Raw genomic sequence first — 23,160 nt, 5'->3', positions numbered from 1 at the left:
CTTTATTGGCCACTTCTAGACCACAGGTCCAGTTTAGATCAGTGACTGACAGCAGGGGACAGAAGTGCCAGGACTGGCAAAGGTCAGTCGTGACTCACCCCTGGGGGCTGAGCCAGTATGGCAGCATTAGCTCCAGAAAGCTCAGATAATGAAAACAATATTAAAAAATACAGAATCCTATTTCCTCCTTGTTCCCGCTTTAAAAAACCTAGTATATTGATGTGTTACTAGCTAACAGAATTTTGAGAGAACTAAGGGATATCAGTTACCCTTATAACGTCACAAGGATCAATAGCCTTCAACTCTTTTTTGAGTCATAGTTATATGGGGGGGGGAAGACAAAAATATGTGTACAGAAAGTTGCAGAATGTCTAGTACAATGGCAAAGGAAAAGGGGAAGAACGGTTCTTGGGTGGACATTCAGCAAGGGCTACTATAAAGTCATAGAGCAAATGAACCAAATAATGGGGAGCAGGAAGTTGTTAAAATTGTGACTAGTCTGTTAGTCTCTGATTGTTAAAAATTTGAAGAAAATAATGTGTCTAACTCCTAACTTTTTGCAGTCTGAAGTAAACCTGTGGTCAGTAGCCTGGACAGTTAGTTTTTTGTTACGGGATTAGAGGCATCATTTATTTTGTTTCTGTTCTGTTTTGCTCATTGTGTGTAGCACTTTGTGAAAATTTTGCTTTCTTAAGCAAATTAATAAAAATGCTTTTGTTCTAGGCCAACATATTCAGATGTAATGACTAAATAGGTAACTTAGGTGGATTCAAAAAGAAAATGGTGGCATAAAAATGCACATAAACTGAAAAATTACATGGAAGTTTTGCTGAGTAGAATTTGTAGAATTTATAAATTTATCATTCATATGGACTATGGATTCATACCCCATATTTTTTTCTTTCCATCTCCATTTTCCTCAGGGATATTCTGAGGATTGTTGAGATAATGTCTGTAAAAATCCTTGAGCGTCTCAGAAGAAAGGGGCTTATAAATGTGGGTATAGTTTTTCTAGACAGTAAATTAATCAAATGATACTTGGAAGATAGCTGGAAAAATACCCTAAGCAATGTGATTTTGTAAAATAGTGTTTACTGTTGAAAAAAGAAATTTAGTTTGTACCATTCTAATATTTCTACTATCCAGTAATTTCCAATACTTTTTAAACTTAATATCTATAGGCAATAAATTTTCCTTACTGTAACAAGCATATATTAAGCATCTACTGTATGAAAGTTTCTGGGCTAAGTGCTGGAGATTCGAAGATATATATGACCTCATAGAGCTTATAATCAGAAGGATTGATTTCAGTGAGTGAGGAGTATCTGGATTTCCTGTAGTTTTGTAAAAATCCTAAAAAAAAAAAAAATAGTGAACTGCTGATCTGAGTAGAAATGGACCATCCCACACAATTTATAATACAGTATTTTAAGAGCCAGTTATGTATGTTTTATATTCATTCTCATTTAATCCCTATCACCATCTTGAAGAATGGGTGGTTAATTTTTTTCTACTTGACAGATCAAGAATTAGAGGCTCAGAGAGGTCAAGGCATATATCCAAGGTCACATGGCTTGAAAGTGCTAGAGCCACCTTTGGAGGAGAAGCTCGGACTCTTTCCTTCCGTCATAGCTGCTTCTCCTAGCATGTCTCCTCATTTATAACAGCAGTATGAACAAAGTGCTTTAGGAACAGTAAGAAACGGGAACTTGATTTTTCCAAGAATGGAAGAAGGAGTCAGGAAAATTGTAATATAGAAAGCAACCACTTGGGCCTTCTCTGGTGGTCCAGTGGTTAAGACTCCTCTCTGTTTCTGCTGCAGGGGTCTTGGGTTCCGTCCCTGGTGGAGGAACTAAGATCCCTCGTGCTAATCCCTCATGCTGCCCGGTGAGCATTCTGCCCCCCACCCCGATTCTGCCCCCTGCTAAAAGATAAAATGACTATTTGGAGAAGGAGATAAGAAAGTGGATATAATTTATGGATCAAAATTCTAAAGTACGTGAAGAGACTGGGATCACAGCAGAGCACAGGTGGAGAATTAGCAATGGGAAAAGGGAAATCGTTTTACAGAAGAATGGGCTGTGATAAAAATACACTTGAATATAGAAGGAGCTAATAGAAAACTGTGGGAAATTATTTAGCAAAGCTTAGGGCATATATTCAGCTCTTGATGAGTAGTATTACAGATATTGTTATATTTATCTTGATATATTATCATTAAGAAGAATATAATTATATTGAATTTAGGAAGGTATTAAAATATTGCAGTTTATTTCTATATTGTTATAGTGGACATCAAAACACCTGGATTCCATTCTTGTCTTCATTGTTAATTGGAAAACTATGTCATGCTCTAAAATGCTTAGCAAATGGGTTTTGTTTTATGATTTCACACAATATTAATTCATATAATTGTTCCATATAGCAACATAATCTCTACTTCTCCTGTATGATAAGTGATAAATTACAGAATAGAAAGAATACAGAAGAGAGTTTCCTTCTGGTCCAGTGCTTAGGACTTGGGGCTTTCACTGCTGTGGCCCCAGGTTCAATCCCTGGGTTGGGAAACTAAGATCCTGCGAGCTGTGCAGTGAGACCAAAAAAAAAAAAAAAAAAGTACAGAGAATTCCTTCCCTGAAAAGTGCCCTCTAAGTTCAAATGATCATTGTTACTATGTACCTATATTTATTTCCTATGGGAAACACTGAATCTAGTAGATCATGGTTATTCATCCTCTGTCATGTTCCATTTGCCATAAATATTTTGACCCCTTTTTATTTGATTATTTGACTTGAAAGGCCTGAAAGAAGCTATTGAATTTAAGAGTACAGGAAAGAGTTTTTTGAAAGTGGAAAAGAATTTCTAAAAGCCACTACAATATTGTAAAGTGATTAGCCTCCAACTAATAAAAATAAATGAAAAAAAATTAAAAAAAATAAAAACAACTTTTGTTCTTAAAAAAAAAAAAGAAAGTTTTTTATCTTTTATTTGGTCATTCACAAGGTTTTATCACACTTTATCCATCACCATCAGTTATGTGGCTGGTTGTTATTTACAAGATGCCAACTGCTTAATGACTGTTCTGTCTACTGAAATAGACATGAAAATAGCCGTTAAAAGTTCTTGAACTGCTACTCACAATGTAGATACTGTGTATTTGTTTAGGACAGTATGCAAGATGAGAATAACATTTTTTTTAACCCTTCTACTCTTTGCTAGGTTTATCTGGTCTAAACTAACACAGTTCTCTGAGATACAGTTAAAGGGGAGAAAACTGCCTCAGAAAGTCGAGTTTATAAACAAGAGTGCATGGATTTTAACACAGATTTATTCAGTTCCAAAGCCCCTTGCTCTTTTTATCACACTGGACATAGTAGCAAAATTTATCTGTATTTGGATTGCTTACTAGAAATATAAATGATTGTCTTTGGGTGAACGTTAGTTTTGGATAGTGGTAAAGGACTGGGAATTTAAAAGGAAGACAAAAATGCTAAGTGATTGGTGCTATCAGTGGATGGGAGAGTATAGCAAAGATAGCAGGATTTTAGGTTTTACTTCACTGTTAGGTCTTGGACTACAAATTAGGAAAAGAACAATGTGGATGCCAGGTCATAGAATGAGGAGAGATATACCACTCCAGTTTACTCACTGCTTTTTCCACATTAATTGACTTTAACAGTATAACTCAAAATTGATGGATTTTTACTATGTTTGGATAGATGGTGGTTTGAATAGACAGACCACAGAAGAGAACTGTAGGAGAGGTGGTATGGAAAGAACCCTGGAATGGGTATGAAACAGCTCTGGGCTTATGTTTCCTCTGCTGTAAAAGGAGGGGATTGCATAGATTTTATTTCTCTGCAGCTCTGAAATCTTGTGTGAACTTCTGTGTTTAAAAAAGAAAGAAAAGGAAATGATAAGGTTTGTGCTAGCACTGATTTATCTCTGTAAAGTTATTATTAAACATACTTGATTAGCCAAGGTCACTTTGTGGGAAAAATATGCCATTAGACATTTTGTAATGTGCTGTGCTGGAAGTGTGTTTTCTGGAAGTCATCTTAGTTTGATTGGAATGCTGCTTATTACAGTACCACTTAATGGGCTAGAGATTGTATTTTGCAATTACTGTTATTTTTTATTCATTTCCAATAGTACTAATCCTTTTACACGCAAATGATCATTGCATATAGTTTAAAGCAGATAGGTTGATGACATGTATAATGTCAAAATGGCATATTGAAAACTGATCTAGATTATTTTTAATATAGTTCTAGAAAGGTACCTCCCTCTACACACTGGGGATTATAGGTATTTAATGTATACAGAACATTTCTAAATGTAATTATAAAATGTTATGTTTTACATAAATTTATATTTATGAAAGTGATTTCATGTATAATGAACATTTCTAAATATAATTATAAAATTTTGTTTTACATAAATTTATATAACATAAATATGTTTATATAATTTATGTTTATGTGTAAAATGGCAATCTACAGTTAGTATTTAATGTCATACTTTTAATTTGAATTACTGTTCCACAGTCATTATGAGTAATTTTGCCTATAAATATATATAACAGAATTATATAATAATATTTTGATATTTTTGTCTTTATAGCATGTTTTTAGTTTAAGTGAAAAAATATTTTAAAGAATTAAAACAATTTTTCAAATTTGAAATTGAAAATAAAATACATTTTTAGTTGAGAAGAAGAGGCCTGGTACTATTTTTGTTTTGAACTAAGTAATAGTTATATATTAAAGATGGCAATCTTCGACCTACTTTTACAAATCCCAAGTCTCTAATTCAACTCCCTGGATATACCCACTTTAAGAAATTAATAGCCTGTTTCTTAAGTTAAAGTATAGTTGGTTTACAATATTACATTAGTTTCAAATGTACAATATAGTGATTCAGTATTTTAATAGATTATACTTTTTTTGTTTTCTGACTGCACCATACAACTTGTGGGATCTTAGTTCCTCAAACATGGATTGAAACCACACCCTTGACAGTAAAAGTGAAAAGTATAGAGTCCTAACCACTGGACTGCTGGGAAATTCCCTATATTCTATTTAAAATTATTATAAAATAATGACTGTGTTTCTCTGTACTGTATCTTTGTACTGTATCCTTCTAGCTTATTTGTTTTATGCATCAGTTCAGTTCAGTTCAGTCTCTCAGTCGTGTCCAACTCTTTGCGACCCCATGAATCGCAGCTTGCCAGGCCTCCCTGTCCATCACCAACTCCCAGAGTCTACCCAAACTCATGCCCATCAAGTCGGTGATGCCATCCAACCATCTCATCCTCTGTCGTCCCCTTCTCCTCCTGCCCCCAATCCCTCCCAGCATCAGGGTCTTTTCCAGTGAGTCAACTTTTCGCACGAGGTGGCCAAAGTATTGAAGTTTCAGCTTCAGCATCAGTCCTTCCAATGAACACCCAGGACTGATGTCCTTTAGGATGGACTGGTTGGATATCCTTGCAGTCCAAGGGACTCTCAAGAGTCTTCTCCAACACCACAGTTCAAAAGCATCAATTTTTCGGCACTCAGCTTTCTTCACAGTCCAACTCTCACATCCATACATGACCACTGGAAAAACCATAGCTTTGACTAGACAGACCTTTGTTGGCCAAGTAATGTCTCTGCTTTTTAATATGCCATCTAGGTTGGTCATAACTTTCCTTCCAAGGAGTAAGTGTCTTTTAATTTCATGGCTGCAATCACCATCTGCAGTGATTTTGGAGCCCCCAAAAATAAAATCTGACACTGTTTCCACTGTTTCCCCATCTATTTGCCATGAAGCGATGGAACCAGATGCCTTGATCTTAGTTTTCTGAATGTTGAGCTTTAAGCCAACTTTTTCCACTCTCCTCTTTCACTTTCATCAAGAGGCTTTTTAGTTCCTCTTCACTTTCTGTCATAAGGGTGGTGTCATCTGCATATCTGAGGTTATTGATATTTCTCCTGGCAATCTTGATTCCAGCTTGTGCTTCTTCCAGCCCAGCATTTCTCATGATGTACTCTGCCTAGAAGTTAAATAAGCAGGAGGACAATATACAGCCTTGAGGTACTCCTTTTTGTATTTTTTTTTTCCTTTTCTATTTGGAACCAGTCTGTTGTTCCATGTCCAGTGCTAACTGTTGCTTCCTGACCTGCATATAGGTTTCTCAAGAGGCAGGTCAGGTGGTCTAGTATTCCCATCTCTTTCAGAATTTTCCACAGTTTATTGTGATCCACACAGTCAAAGGCTTTGGCATAGTCAATAAAGCAGAAATAGATGTTTTTCTGGAACTCTCTTGTTTTTTTGATCATCCAGCAAATGTTGGCAATTTGATCTCTGGTTCCTCTCCCTTTTCTAAAACCAGCTTGAACATCTGGAAGTTCATGGTTCACGTATTGCTGAAGCCTGGCATGGAGAATTTTGAACATTACTTTACTAGCATGTGAGATGAGTGCAATTGTGCGGTAGTTTGAGCGTTCTTTGGCATTGCCTTTCTTTGGGATTGGAATGAAAACTGACCTTTTCCAGTCTTGTGGCCACTGCTGTTTTCCAAATTTGCTGGCGTATTGAGTGCAGCACTTTCACAGCATCATCTTTCAGGATTTGTAATAGCTCAACTGGAATTGCATCACCTCCACTAGCTTTGTTCGTAGTGATGCTTTCTAAGGCCCACTTGACTTCACATTCCAGGATGTCTGGCTCTAGGTGAGCTGATCACACTATCGTGATTATCTGTGTGGTGAAAATCTTTTTTGTACAGTTCTTCTGTGTATTCTTGCCACCTCTTCTTTATATCTTCTGCTTCTGTTAGGTCCATACCATTTCTTTCCTTTATCGAACCCATCTTTGCATGAAATGTTCCCTTGGTATCTCTAATTTTCTTGAAGAGATCTCTGGTCTTTGCCATTCTGTTACCTCTCAATCCTCTATTCCTATCTTGCCCCTCACCTTCCTTCTCCTCAGTGCTAACCACTAGTTTGTTCTCCTTACTGTGAATCTGTTTTGTCATATTCATTTGTTTTATATTTTACATTTCATATATAGAGTTTTGTCTTTCTCTAACTCTTCACTAAGCATACTCTGTAGGTCCATCCGTGTTGTTGTAAATGGCAGAATTTAATTCTTTTTAGTTGGCTGAGTGATATTCCAGTGTGTGTGTGCGCGCGCGTGCGCGCCCATCCGTGCATACACATGCACACGTGTGCTGCATATTCTTTGTCCATTCTTCTGTTGATGAATATTTAGGTTGTTTCCATATCTTGGCTCTTGTAAATAATGCCATGATGAACATAGGAGTCCATATCTTTTTCAGTTACTGTTTTCATATTTGGCCGAATAACCAGAATTGGGATAGCTGGATAAAACGTTAATTTTGTGCTTAATTTTTTGAGAGATTTCCATACTGTTTTCCGTAGTGGCTATACCAATTTACATTCCCACCAGTAGTTTATGAGGGTTCCCTTCCATGTCCTTGCTGACTTTGTTATTTGTGGACTTCTTGATGATAGCCATTCTGAAAGGTGTGAAGGTGATATCACATTATGGTTTTGCTTTGCATTTTCCTGATGATTAGTGATGTTGAGCATCTCTTCATGTGGCTCTTGGCCATCTGTGTATCTTCTTTGGAAGCATGTTCATGTGTTTTGCCCGTTTTTAAATTCAGTTGTTTGTTTTTTTGATACTGAATTGTTTGAGCTCTTTATATATTTTGAATATTAATCCCTTACTGATCATATAATTTGCAAATGTTTTCTCCCATTTTGTAGGTTGTTTCTTTGCTTTGTTGATGGTGTTCTTTGCTGTACAAAAGCTTTTAAGTTTAATTAGATGCCATTTATATATTTTTTATTTTTTTCCCTTTGTCTTAGGAGATAGACCCAAAAAATGTCAATACAGTTTGTGTTAAAGAGTGTTTTCTATGTTTTCTTGAAGTCTTATACTTTCCAGTCTAACATTTAGGTCTTTAATCCATTTTCTTTTTGTAAGTGGTGTGAAAAAATATTCTAATTTTATTTTGTAAAATAAATGTAGCTGTCCAGTTATCCAGCACCACTTATTGAAGAGACTATCTTTTCTCCTTTGTATATCTTGCTTCCTTTGTCATAGGTTAATTGATGTAAGTGTATGGGTTTATTTCTGGGCTCTCTGTTCTGTGTTGATCTGTGTCTTTTTTTGTGCCAGTACTATGCTATTTTTTAAAAAAACTTTTAATTTTGTATTGGGGTATAGCCAATTAACAATGTTGGAATAGTTTCAGGTGAACAGCAAAGGGATTCAGCCATACATATACATGTATCAATTCTCCCCCAAACTTCCTTTCCATCCAGGATGCCACATAACATTGAGCAGAGTTCCATGAGCTGTGCAGTAGGTCCTTGTTGGATATCCATTTTAAATGTAGCAGTGTAGTACAATGCTATTTTTATGACTATAGCTTTGTAGCGTAGTCTGAAGTCAGGGAGTGTGCTAGCCCCAGCTTTGTTCATTTTTCTTAATATTGGTTTGGCAAGTCAGAGTTTTTTGTGGTTCCATGTAAGTTTTAGGATTGTTCTAATTTGGTGAAAAATGTCATGGTTATTTTGATAGGGATGGCATTAAATCTGTAGATTGCTTTGGGTAGTACAGTATTTATCAGTATTACTTCTTCTGATTCATTTCTTCAGTGTTTCAATTCATTTCTTCAATATCATCTTCAATTTCCTTCATCAGCGTTTCATGGTTTTTAGAGTCTTTTACCTCCTTGGTAAGTTAATCCTAGGTATCTATTGTTTTTGATGGCATTTTAAACAAGATTGTTTTATTGCTTTTTCTCTCTGGTAGTTCATTATTAGTTTATAGAAAAGCAACAGATTTCTGTACATTAATCTCATATCCTGCAACTTTACTAAGCTCATTTATTCTAATAGTTTTTCAGTGGAGACTTTAGGGTTTTTCTATATGTAGAGTCATGTCATCTACTAATAATGACAGTTTTACTTCTTCCTTTTTAATTTGGATGCATCTTACTTCTTTTTCTTGTCTGAATACTGTGGCTAGGACTTCCAATACTATGTTAAATAAAAGTGATTGAGAGTGGGCATCCTTTGTCTTGTTCTTGATTTTAGAAGAAAAGCTTTTAGCTTTTCACCATTGACTATGATGTTAGTTATGGTCATGGGCTTCCCTGGTGGCTCAGTGGTAAAGAATCCACCTTTAGTGCCAGATACTTTGGAATTTGTTTGTTCTTCTTTGTCTAATTGTTTTAGATTGTAGTTTAGTTTGTTTGAGGTTTTTCTTATTTCTTGAGGTAGGCCTGTATCACCATAAACTTGCCTCCTAGAACTGCTGTTGCTGCACTCAAAGATTTTGGAATGTTGTGTTTCCACTTCATTTGTCTAGGCTATTTTCTGATTTTCTCTGTGATTTCTTCATTGATTCATTGGTTTTTTAGTAATGTGCTGTTTAGTCTCCACATGTTTGTGTTTCCAATTTTTCTATCTGTAGCTGATTTCTAGTTTCATACCATTATGATTGGAAAAATGCTTGAAGTAATTTCTATCTTACATTTGTTGAGACTTGTTTTGTGACCTGGAATATAATCTGTCCTGGAGAACCACACTTGAAAATAATGTGTTTCTGCTTTTATGGATTGGATGCCCTGTAGTTGTTTGTTAAGTTCAAATAGTAAGACTGATGCTTGCTTATTGAATAGACTTTTCTTTTTTTATAGCAGAAAAATTGGGCAGAAAGCACACCTCCCCTCAAGTGGACCTCATTATTGACATCTTGTACTAGAGTAGTACATTTGTTGCAATTAATGAACCGATATTGATAACATTATTTTATTAACAATAATCATATAAAAGAAATACACTCCAACTAATAAAAATAAATGAAAAAAAAAGTAAATCAAAAAAGAAATACATACTACAGTTTTTGTTAGCATTTGCTCCTTGAATTTTACAGTTCTATTGGTTTGATAAATGCATGTTATTACCTTATTATTATCATATAGAATGGCTATACCACCCTAAAAGTCCCTTGTGCCCTGCTTATGTATCCCTCCCTTACTTTATCTGAACCCTGGCAGCTACTGATCTTGGCCCTGTAGTTTTTGCTTTTCCAGAATGTCTTTTATCATTAGTTGGTATTGTATTTTATGTTGGCTTTCAAACTGGCATCTTTGACTTAGAAATACACATTTAAGATTCTTCCCTTTTTAAAAAATTGAGTATAATTGACATATAAGGATGTATTACTTTCAGGTATACAACATAATGATTAGGTATTTGTATGTATTGTGAAATGATCACTGTAATAAGTCCAGTTAACATCTGTACCATACATAGTTACAAAATTTTCTTATGATGAGAACTTTTAAGATTATACTCATAGAAACTTTCAAGTTTGCAATATAGTATTATTAACAATAGATGGGATGCCAGGCACTATACCCTATGATTTATATAGTTTATAACTTCAAATTTGTATCTTTTAAGCATCTTCATCTCTTTCACATATATTGCCACCTTGGCAACTACCACCAGACTATTCTCTGATTTAATGAGCTCATTATTTGTTGTTTTGTTTGGATAGTTTTTAGATTCCACATATAAGTAAGCTCGTCCAGCATTTGTCTATCTCTGACTTATTTCACTAGCATAATTCCCTCTAGTTGCATCCATGTTGTTACAAATGTAAAGATTTTATTCTTTTTTGTGCTGAGTAATAGTCCATCATGTGTGTGTGTATACACATATACATACAAAAATACATACCAGAATTTCTTTATTCATTTATCTATTGATGGACACCTAGGTTGTTTCCATATACTGACTATTGTAAATAATGTTGTAGTGAACATGGTGGTACAGGTATCTATTTCAGTTATTGATGTTGTTTTCTTTGGATAAATACCTAAATGTGGAATTGCTGGGTCATACGATAGTTGTATTTTTAATTTTTTGAGTATCCTCTATACTGTTTCCTGTAGTGGCTGCACCAGTTTTCATTCCCACCAACAGTGCACAGGGCTCTCTTCACATCCTTCCCAACATTTGTTATTTGTTGTCTTTTTGATAGTAACCATTCTGACAGGTATGAATTGATATCTCATTGTGATTTGATTTGCATTTCCTGATAACTAGGGAGCATCTTTTCATATACATGTTGGCCATTCTTATGTCGTCTTTGGAGAAATGTCTGTTCATGTCTTTTACCCATTTTTAATTGGATTGTGTATTTTCCTCCTATTGTTGAGCTATATGTGTTCTTTGTACGTTTGCAATATTAACGCCTTATCAAATACATGACTTGAAAATATTTTCTTATTTTCCATGTTGTCTTTTCATTTTGTTGATGGTTTCCTTTACTGTGCAGAAGCTTTCTAGCCTGATGTAGTTCCACTTATTTATTTTTACTTTTTTGGTCATTGTGAAGACCAGAGTCAAGGAGCCTCCATGTCTTTTTGTGACACGATGACTCATTTCTTTTTATTGTTGTGTAGTGATCTGTTGTATGGGTACACCACAAGTTTGTCTATTCGTTCAGCTATTGAAAGGCACCTTGGTTGATCTAGTTTTTGGCAATTATAAGTAAAGATGTTATAAATATTTGTGTGCAGGTTTTGACTAGATGTAAGTTTTTCATTTGTGTAAATACATAGGAGCATGATTACTGGAGGGCATGGTAAGCCTGTGTTTCTCTTTATAAGTGTTAGTAGCTCAGTTGTGTTCTACTCTTTGCGACCTCATGGACTGTAGCCCGCCAGGCTCCTCTGTCCATGGAATTCTTCAGGCAAGAATACTGGAGTGGGTAGCCATTCCCCTTTCCAGGGGATCTTTCTGACCCAGGAATCAAACCCCAATCTCCAGCAGGCAGATTCCTTACCGACTGAGCCACCAGAGAAGCGCTTCTCTTCATAAAAAAACGCCAAATTGTCTGCCAAGGTGGCTGTGCCATTTTTGCATTCCCATCAGCAGTGAATGAAAATTCTTGTTGCTCTACATCCTCACCAGCATTTGATCTTGTCAGTTTTGGATTTTTAGACCTTTTAATTAATTTATTTATTTGGCCATGGTGTGTGGCTTGTGGGATGTTAGTTCCTCAACCACGGATTGAATCTGGGCCCTTGGCAATGCGAGCTTGGAGTCCTAAAAGTCCTAACTACCAGACAGGCAGAGAAATCCCAAATTTTAGACATTTTAATAGATGTAGTATCTCATTTTTGTTTTAATTTGCAACTTTAATGACATGATACTGAACATTTTTTCTTACACCTATTTCCCATCTGTGTAGCTTCTTTGGTAAAGTGTCTATTTAAATCTTTTGCCTATCTTTTAATTGGGTTGTTTGTTTTCTTTTTAAAAATAATTTTATTTATTTATTTTTCACTCTGCTAAATCTTTGTTGCTATGAGAGCTTCTTCCTAGTTGTAGTGAGTGCGGGCTACTCTTTAGTTGCGATGCACGGGCTTCTCCTTGTGGTGGCTTCTCTTATTGCAGAGCACGGGCTCTAGGCACGTGGACTTTAGTGGTTGTGGCCCGTGGGCTCCGCAGTTACAGCTCCTGGGCGCCGGAGCGCAGGCTCGGCGGTTGTGGCACGTGGGCCCCGCAGTTACAGCTCCTGGGCGCCGGAGCGCAGGCTCGGCGGTTGTGGCACGTGGGCCCCGCAGTTACAGCTCCTGGGCGCAGGAGCTCAGGCTCAGTGGTTGTGGCGCGTGGGCTCCGCAGTTACAGCTCCTGGGTGCTGGAGCGCAGTCTCGGCGGTTGTGGCCCGTGGACTCCGCAGTTACAGCTCCTGGGCGCAGGAGCTCAGGCTCAGTGGTTGTGGCCCGTGGGCTCCGCAGTTACAGCTCCTGGGCGCTGGAGCGCAGGCTCGGCGGTTGTGGCCCGTGGGCTCCGCAGTTACAGCCCCTGGGCGCCGGAGCGCAGGCTCGGCGGTTGTGGCACACAGGTTTAGTTGCTCTGCAGCACACGGGATCTTCCTGGACCAGGGATCAAACCTGTGTCCCTTCATTGGCAGGCAGACCCTTTACCACTCAGCCATCAGGGCAATCCCATTTTCTATTTGCTTATTTATTAATGGGAAACAACAGATATAAGAGTAAGAAAGATGCTTTAAATAGAATATTGCATAGTAAGTTAGTTGCCCTCATACTCTGCCTGAAAACCTGCCTGTCCTATCTTTTCACTAACATTATGAGTTTAACCATTCTGGCGTGGTAAAACCAGATCAAGCATGCTGGTTTCATCTTGAGTTCTAATGAAGCTAGGAAATGTTTTCCATTGAAAAGACTGTGAGGGCTAAAAATCAGCCTCACCCATGTCATAGCAGTTATCATACAGTATTATCTTTGTCCTTCTCAAGACCCATTGGTCTGTAAGGATCTTGTGATTATGATTCTTTTTGTATCCCTAGCATTTGGTGTGGTACCTGCTATCTACAAAGTGCTCAGTGAATGTTTGTTAATGAATAAATGAATCCCAGACGATTATTTTATTCAATAAACACCGAGTGTCTGTCACTGTGTTGGGTGCTGGTTTATACTAATGACATTGTGATCCGTATTCTCATGTAAAGATTAGTGGGAATAACCAAAAGCAAACAAACAGAATTGCAAATTGTGATGAAGCCTATTTAGGAAATTAACAAGGAGGGATACTGTATAAAACGGATGGGGAGGAAGATCTGGGTAGTCCTCTGAGAAGTGGCATTTTAGATGATATATGAAATTTGAGGAGTCAGTCATCAGAACAGGGAGCAGAATGCTTTAGGAAGAGTGAACATTACAGACAGTCTCTGAGGTAGGAAAGCACCTCTTCAAGAAACTGAAAGGAATACAGTGTGGTTAAAGTACCACAAGTAAAAGAAACTGCTTAGAGAGGGACTCAGGGAATAGATCATTGGGCTTTGCAGGTTATGTAGGGAATTCAGTGAGAAGCTATGGGAATGCATGAGCTCACCTAGGGAAGAGTGGACAGAGGGAAGAGAAGGGCCCAGGACTGAGCCACTGTGGTCAAGTGGAGAAGAAAGACTCAGTACAAGTGACTGAGAAAGAGTGGCCAGAGAGACAGGTAGAAGACAAAGAAAATGTGTTGTCTTGGAAGTCAAAAGAAGAATGTAGTTTGTCAAAGAATGGGGACTATCACCTATGTAAAATGCTGATCAAGGTCAATAAGATGTGGACAGAAAAAGGACCATTATACTTGACTACAGTAGGGTCAGTTTAGCTGAATGCTTTTTTCTATTCTGTGAATGCAGAAGCAGGATGGGTCAAAAATGGGGAATTGGTTGAAAATGGAATAAGAAGTGAAGGGACTGAGAGATCCTTTTCAGATTTTACTGTTAAGGGAGAACAGAAAAGATTGGAGCAATTATTAAATGAAGGTGGTGATTACGGGTGAATTTTTTTAAGGATGGAAGATTCTCCATGAATGGAGACGGTGCTCAACCATCTGTGGTCCCGTGGGTCTGGCAGAGGGGCCCGAGGAGGGGGCTTTGCCCGTCAGGAGCTGGTTGGGTCAGACACTCGCACAGATCCTCTGCACCCACCCTGAGTGGACTGATTAATTAAGCAATTGCATCACTGATTCAAGGTTTGTGATTTGGTATCAGGGCTCTGGCTGGCGCGTTCCTGCGCTCTGCTTTCCTTCCCGGGGCTGTCCGTTGTAGGATCCCCCCCTTTTTTTTTCTTTAGTTGGATTTTCCTCCTCTGTGCCAACCCTGGGTGGGCGGCGAGGAAAGGAACAGGGTCCCTGTGCCCCAGGCAGCCCCAAGCCGTAGCCAGGAAGCTCTGGTGGCTCCTGCGGCGTCTTTATGGGGTGGGGTTGTGGGAAAAAAAAAAAGAAAAAAAAATCATGAATGATCTTCTAGACAAGTTGTTTTAGAAGAAAAGGGGGATTAATCAAAGGAAGAGAAAAAATTTTGAGAATGCCAAAGAGATAACATCTGTGCATTTATTGAGTGTTGGGTTTTCAACAAGGGTAAGAAAGAGAAGGTAGGGAATTTTTTTTGTGTTTAGGTAAATTTTTGTATTTAGTGGTGAAAACATTAAGAAATTTCTAAATCCTCGGCTCATATTTCATATAGAAAATATTAACATTGAGAGAAGGTGAAACAGGGATAAATGATGAAGATTTCAGAAAATTGTTAGTTATTTTGGAGTGGGAAAGTAAAGCTTAGTAGAAAATTGAAATTTTCATAGCCCTGTAAGACTTGGTATTAAGCTTTCAGCTAAACTGTACTGGTCCAATTCATTCTTGGGATAGGGTCAGAATTTGTCTTTGGAGACATTTTTAACTTGTTATATTGTCTTTGCAATAAAAGCACTTTCTATTGGAAAAGCAAGGAAAGTCCTAACGGGCCCATCTATGTTGCCATCTGTTATCTGTTTCCGTTTATTTGTTTACTCATTAATTCATTCAGTGAGCATTATTTATTGCTTAATTTTTTAATTAAAGAGAGGCAAAAACAGTATAAGAATGGTCACTGTGTTAAAACATACTGCTCATATTTCTGTAGATGACAAAGCTTCAGTATATGAAATATAATAAGTAACAAAACAATTACAAAGTTGCAGATGCTTTGCAGTTGGAGGCAGATTGATGATGATGGTGGTAGTGATAGCGAGGAGAATGAGATAATATTCTCATTTAATATTTATTGAATGTTTACCATGTGCCAGACACTTCTAAATGCTGATTATATGATCTTATTTAGTACATGTTAACTCTTTAGGAGATAGCTAGTGTTATAATCCATATTTTGCAATCAGTTTAAAATGATTAAGTAACTTGTTCAAAATCACACAGCAAATAACTGTTTGAGTTAGGATTCTAACTCAGACTCTTTGACTTGCAGAGTCCACACTCCAAAGCAGTTTGCAATGGTTTTAGGAAAAAACAGAATAAGAGAATGGTGAAATTGAAGTCCTTAGTACTAGGGCCACTTCTCTAGCAACACCTGGACTATGACCACACAGTTCCTGGGCAGCCAGCTAAGAGGGAATCAGAAGGGAGTTAACATTTATTTAGTACATGCTCAGTATTTTGTTTATTATCTAATTTAATCTTTCTAGTAAACCTGTGTAAATGGTGATATTATCCCTACCTTACAGTTGAAGAAACTAAGTGGAACTAGAAACCAACCAAGGCTTTTTTTGGCTGTATAACTCATGCTTTTTCTCCATAAATGTGATGGAGAGGGTAAAAATTAAAAACCCAGTAGGTTTATTGCATAGACATCACCTGTACCTTTGAGCATTTAAAGGTAATAAGTTTTGTCCATTGTTGTTCCTTTTTTCTCTGTTTTTCCCTGCAGAGTTGAGTGACAGTAGTATCAATACAAAAATAAAACACTTCCCCTCAAAATAAAAAACCTATTAAATGTAATATGTTATACTTTATATACTTTTATACTTAATTCAAAAAGAAGGGTGAAGAAACCCTGATTTGTATTTTGCTAGATGGCAATTTGTTATTTTAAATAAAAGTATACATTAAGTAGCAAATTACTTTTGAATAACTTGACTTACAGTCAGTTTTGTTTATCGCTGAGGATTTTGGTGGTGAATACAGCATAACCTTTATAAGACCCTGAATTAAAAGAACTTTAAAATAATCTGTTGGCTTACAACCTCAGAGATCAATTTCTCAAGATTTTTTTGTCCTCTGGTCTTAAAACATAGCCACTTGGTTATGCTTCTTGGGAAGCAGAGAGGTAGTTAATTTCTCAAACTGCAGTTGTGTTTAATTGTGGTGTTAAGAGCATTCTAATGAGCTGTTGTTTTTCAGTCATTAAGTTGTGTCTGACTTTGCGATCCCATGGATTGCAGCATGTCAGGTTTCCCTGTCCTTCACTATCTCCGGGGGCTTGCTCAAACTCATGTCCGTGAAATCAGTGATGTCATCCAACCATCTCATCCTCTGTCGTCCCCTTCTCCGCCTGCCCTCAGTCTTTCCCAGCATCAGGGTCTTTTCCAGTGAATCAGCTCTTTGCATCAGCTGGCTAAAGTATTAGAGTTTTAGCATCAGTTCTTCCAATGGATATTCAGGATTAATTTCCTTTAGGATTGACTGGTTTGATCTCCTTTCAGTCCAAGGGACTCTCAAGAGTCTTCTCCAACACCACAGTTCAAAAGCATCGATTCTTTGGTGCTCAGTCTTCTTTATGGTCCAACTCTCACATCTGTACATGACTACTGGAAAAATCATAACTTGACTATATGGACAGCAAAGTGATGTCTCTGCTTTTTAATATGCTGTCTAGGTTTGTCAGCTTTTCTTCCAAAGAGCAAATGTCTTCTAATTTGTAGCTGTAGTCACTATCCACAGTGGTTTTGGAGCCCAAGAAAGTAAAATCTGTCACTCTTTCTACTTTTTCCCCATCTATTTGCCATAAAGTGATGGGACTGGATGCCATGATCTTAGTTTTTTTGAACTTTGGGTTTTAAGCCAGCTTTTTCACTCACCTCTATTCACCCTCATCAAGAGGTTCATTAGTTCCTCTTTGCTTTCTGCCATTAAAGTAGTATCATCTGCATATCTGAGGTTATTGATATTTCTCCTGGCAGTCTTGATTGTCTGGCTAGTGATTCGTCCAACCTGGCATTTCCTGTGATGTACTCTGCATAAAGAAGTTAAATAAGCAGGGTGACAATATACAGCCTTGATGTACTCCTTTCCCAATTTTGAACCAGTCTGTTGTTCCATGCCCAGTTCTAACTGTTGCTTCTTGACCTGCATACAGGTTTCTCAGGAGACAGGTAAAGTGGTCTGGTATTCTGTTTAAGAATTTTTCACAGTTGGTTGTGATCCTCAGAGTCAGAGGCTTTAGCTTACTTAGAGAAGTAGATGTTTTTTTGGAATTCTCTTGCTTTGTCTATGATCCACAAGATGTTGGCAATTTGTACTCTGATTCCTTTGCTTTTTCTAAATCCAGCTTGTAGATCTGGAAGTTCTTGGTTCATGTACTGTTGAAGCCAAGCTTAAAGGATTTTGAAAATTACCTTGCTAGCATGTGAAATGAGTGCAATTGTATGGTACTCTGAACATTCTTTTGCATTGCCTTTCTTTTGGATTGGAATGAAAACTGACCTTTTCCAGTCCTGTAGCCACTGCTGAGTTTTCCAATTTTGCTGGCATATTGAGTGCAGCACCTTAAAAGCATCATCTTTTAGGATTTTACATAGCTCTGCTGGAATTCCAGCACCTCTGTTTGACTTCACACTGCATGGCTGGCTATAGAATAGTAACCACATCATTGTGGTTATCTGGGTCATTAAGACTTTTTTGTATAGTTTTTCTGTGTATTTGTGCCACCTCTTCTTAATCTCTTCTGCTTCTGTTAGGTCCTTGCCATCTGTGTTCTTTACTTTGCCCATCTTTGCATGAATTATTCCCATGGTATCTCCAAGTTTCTTGAAGAAATCTCTTGTCTTTCCCCTTCTGTTGTTTTCCTCTATTTCTTTACATTGCTCCCTTAAGGATGCTTTCTTATCTCTCCTTGCTGTTCTCTGGAACTCTGCATTAAGTTGGGTATATCTTTCCCTTTCTTCTTTGTCTTTCACATCTCTTCTTTCCTCAGCTATTTGTAAGGCCTCCTCAGAGAACCACTTTATGTTCTTGCATTTCTTTTTCTTTGGGATGGTTTTGGTAACTGCCTCCAATACAATGTTTCAAACCTATTATGTAGCTTTAGCTGTATGGCAGAATAGTTTTACTTCACATTCATTTAACTCTGTTAATTATGAATGAATGCTTTCACAGAATTTATGAGTTTAGATGAGATAATACATGTATGTTAAGTGCCTAGTATTCCTGTGAACTTGAGCAAGTCATTTAACAATCCAAATTTAGTTTCCTCTGACAGAAAATAAGGTAATATATCCCCAGTTCTCCCTGTATCACAGAGTTATTTTGATAATGGGAAGCCTCTGAAAATGTAAATTGGTAATCATGGTAACTGGGTAGATTAATTATACATGGTAGAAGAAGAGGTGATTGCTCTCACTTTGTCTTTGTCTTTTTTTTCTTTTTTTATTAGTTGGAGGCGAACTACCTTACAATATTGTAGTGAGTCTTGTCATACATTGACATGAATCAGCCATGGATCTACATGTGTTCCCCACCCCGATCCCCCCTCCCACCTCCCCCTCCGCCTGATCCCTCTGGGTCTTCCCAGTGCCCCAGGCCCGAGCACTTGTCTCATGCACCCAACCTAGGCTGGTGATCTGTTTCACCCTAGATAATATACATGTTTCGATGCTGTTCTCTCGAAGCATCCCACCCTCGCCTTCTCCCACAGAGTCCACAAGTCTGTTCTATACATCTGTGTCTCTTTTTCTGTTTTGCATATAGGGTTATCGTTACCATCTTTCTAAATTCCATATATATGTGTTAGTATACTGTAATGGTCTTTATCTTTCTGGCTTACTTCGCTCTGTATAATGGGCTCCAGTTTAATCCATCTCATTAGAACTGATTCAAATGAACTCTTTTTAATGGCTGAGTAATATTCCATGGTGTATATGTGCCACAGCTTCCTCATCCATTCCTCTGCTGATGGGCATCTAGGTTGCTTCCATGTCCTGGCTATGATAAACAGTGCTGCGATGAACATTGGGGTGCATGTGTCTCTTTCAGATCTGGTTTCCTCGGTGTGTATGCCCAGAAGTGGGATTGCTGGGTCATATGGCAGTTCTGTTTCCAGTTTTTTAAGAAATCTCCACACTGTTTTCCATAGCGGCTGTACTAGTTTGCATTCCCACCATGTCTTTGTCTTTGTCTCACTTTGTCATCTCTTGTTTCAGTTATGTAAGATACAGGATACTTACTGGCCATAAAAACTGGATTAGTAAAATTTGCACTGCTAGGAACACCTTTCTGCCTGTATGAAGTTCTCTCTGATAGGGATTAATGAGTTCTCAAGAAAATAAATCTTAACAGGGAGCTAAGGTTATTCCTGTTGCCTGGTATGGAAGGGAGAAGAAAGTAAGATTGTCGGGAACCAACCCTGGAAAATGGAAATAAGGTGCTGGAAATTGGCATGGCCAATCTTTGGTGGCCTACTTTGATTCCCTGTAGCTGGGGCTGTGCTTACTTTTGTGGTTGAACTGTGTATTTTGATCTTTCCTGGCTTGCATAGCAAACCAATGAAAGCAGCTGGTATGATTATTATTCCACACATAAGGGTAGTAAAAAAACAGAAGTGAAAGCCCAGAATTCCCAGTCTTTGTTTATTTCACCTGCTATATTGCCTCTTCAAACAGAAATAGCAGATGTTACTAATCTAAACACCCATGTTATGTGTTTGTGGATAGGAATTTTGCCTAAGAACGGCTTAGATTTTTTTTTTTTTCCTCCTATATATTTGCTTCCCTGGTGGCTCACCAGTAAAGAATCTGCCTGCAGTGCAGGAGATGGAGATGCAGGTTTGATCCCTGGGTCAGGAAGATCCTGTGGAGGAGGGTATGGCAAGCCACTCCAGTATTTTTGCCAGGAAAATCCCATGGACAGAGGAGCCTGGCAGGCTACAGTCCATGGAGTCACACAGAGAGAATGCATTGGTCATAGTAAACACCCTTTTTCAACAATACAAGAGATGACTTTACACATGGATATCACCAAATGGTCAGTACTGAAATCAGATTTGTTACATTCTTTGTAGCTAAAGATGGAAAAGCTGTATATAGTCAGTGAAAACAAGACCTGAAGCTGACTTTTGGCTCAAATCATTAGCTCCTAATAGCAAAATTAAGGTTTAAATTGAAGAAATTAGGGAAAACCACTAGGCCATTCATGTATGACCTAACTCAAATCCCTGATGATAATATAGTAGAGATGACAAATAGATTCAAGGGATTAGATCTGGTAGACAGAGTGCCTGAAGAACTGTAGACAGAGGTTCATAACACTGTACAGGAGGTGATGACTGAAACCATCCCAAAGAAAAAGAAATGCAAGAAGGCAAAGTGGTTGTCTGAGGAGGCTTTACAAATAGCTGAGGAAAGAAAAGATGTGAAAAGCAAGAGAGAAAGGGAAATGTATACCCAACTTAATGCAGAGTTCCAGACAATAGCAAGGAGAGACAAGAAGGCCTTCTTCAATGAACAATACAAAGAAATAGAGGAAGACAATCGAAGGGGAAAGACTAGAGATCTCTTCAAGAAAATTGGAAATATCAAAGGAACATTTCATCCAAAGATGGGCACAATCAAGGGCTGAAATGAAAGAAGCAGAAGAGATTAAGACGAGATGGCAAGACTACGCAGAAGAACTATACCAAAAAAAAGATTTTAAATACCTGGATGATCACGATGGTGTGGTCACTCGTACCCAGAGCTAGACATTCTGGAGTGTGAAGTCAAGTGGGCCTTAGGAAGCACCGCTGCCAATAAAGCTAGTGGCAGTGCTGGAATTCCAGCAGAGCTATTTAAAATCCTAAAAGATGATGCTATTAAAGTGCTGGAGGAGGACATGGCAACCCACTCCAGTATTCTTGCCTGGAGAATCTGCATGGACAGAGAGGCTTGGCGGACTGCAGTTCTGGGGTTGCAAAGAATCAGACAGGACAGAGCAACTAAGCACACAGCACAGGAAGCATTACCACGAACAAAGCTAGTGGAGGGGCTGGAATTCCTGCAGAGCTATTTAAAATCCTAAAAGATGATGCTCTTAAAGTGCTACACTCATTATGCCAGCAAATTTGGAAAATGCAGCAGTGACCACAGGACTGGAAAAGATCAATGTTCAATACTAAAGAATGTCCAGGGTACCGGCCAATTGCACTCATCCCTCATGCTAGTAAAGTTATGCTCAAAATCTTTCAAGTTAGGCTTCAGTAGTACATGAACCAAGAACTACCAGATATTCAAGCTAGACTCAGAAAAGACAGAGGAACCAGAGATCAAATTGCCAACATTTGCTGGATCGTAGAGAAAGCAAGAGAATTCCAGAAAAGCATCTACCTCTGTTTCATTGACTATGCTAAAGCCTTCGGCTATGGATCATAACAAGCTGTGAAAACTCTTCAAGAGATGGAAATACCAGACCATCTTACCTGTCTCCTGAGAAACCTGTATGTGAGTCAAGAAGCAACAGTTAGAACATTATGTGGAAGACTGACTGGTTCGAAATTAAGGAGTATGACAAGGCTGTTTATTGTCACTGTGTTTATTTAACTTGTTTGCATAGCACATTCTGTAAAGTGCTGGGTTGGATGAGTTATAAGCTGGAATCAAGATTGCTGGGAAAAATATCAATAATCTCAGATATGCATGTAATATGACTTTAATGGCTGAAAGAGAAGAGGAACTAAAGAGTCTCTTGATGAGGGTGAAAGAGGAGAGTGAAAAAGCCAGCTTAAAACTCAATATTAAAAAAGTTAAGATCATGGCACCTGGTCCAATTACTTCTTGGCAAATAGAAGGGGAAAAGTTGGGAGTAATGACAGATTTCCTCTCAGATTTCCTCTTCTTGGGCTCTAAAATCACTACAGATGATGACTGCAACCATGAAGTTAGAAGACGATTGCTTCTTGGCAGCAAAGCTAAGGGCTTCCCAGGTGGTACTAGTGGTAAAGAACCTGTCTCCCATTGCAGGAGACTAAGAGACCTGAGTTCGATCCCTGGGTTGGGAAGATCCTCTGGAGAAGGAAATGGTAACCCACTCCAGTACTCTTGCCTGGAAAATCCCATGGATGGAGGAGCCTCATAGACTACAGTCCATGGGGGTCACAAAGAGTCAGACAACTGAGTGACTTCACTTTGCAGTTTTTAGTGTTGTATTAATATGGTTTCTGACCACAGTGTTGATCAGTATTGGTTTACTTCCTTTATACTGTGATCCTAAGTAAATTTAGTATGTTCTTTTTCCTGCAGGTTTTTTGTGCTTCCTGCTGTAGCCTGAAATGTAAACTGTTATACATGGATAGAAAGGAAGCTAGAGTATGTGTAATCTGCCATTCAGTGCTAATGAATGGTAAGTATTAAAACAGGTTGAATTCACAGTTACTGAGACAGAACAAGAGAATGCCAATGGAAAAACTCCTGATTTTTCCTGCCTTACTCTTCAAGTTGCTCACCTTCTCAAATGTCGTAACTTTAACAGAAAATTTTGAAAATATCTTAGTACTTCAGAATTCCTGTGCCTAGTTTAATGAATAATTGCTAAA

At 38.0% G+C, this 23,160-nt stretch overlaps 1 protein-coding gene across 4 annotated transcripts in view; it reads left to right on the top strand.

Annotated features, from left to right (window-relative positions):
* The window catches only part of ZFYVE9 (zinc finger FYVE-type containing 9), a 112,928-nt gene that overhangs the window by 20,880 nt on the left and 68,888 nt on the right, over positions 1-23,160 (top strand). For all 4 annotated transcript variants that reach the window (XM_020869511.2, XM_020869502.2, XM_020869495.2 and 1 more), the window contains exon 4: positions 22,868-22,967. In XM_020869511.2, the coding sequence (XP_020725170.2) occupies positions 22,868-22,967 (100 nt within the window). The remainder of the gene's footprint in view (positions 1-22,867; positions 22,968-23,160) is intronic.

The sequence above is a fragment of the Odocoileus virginianus genome, chromosome 5 (genome assembly GCF_023699985.2).
Source record: "Odocoileus virginianus isolate 20LAN1187 ecotype Illinois chromosome 5, Ovbor_1.2, whole genome shotgun sequence".
Taxonomy (NCBI): Eukaryota; Metazoa; Chordata; class Mammalia; order Artiodactyla; family Cervidae; genus Odocoileus; species Odocoileus virginianus.
The sequence above is the reverse complement of the archived record's forward strand: the minus strand, read 5'-3'. Positions and strand labels throughout refer to the sequence as shown.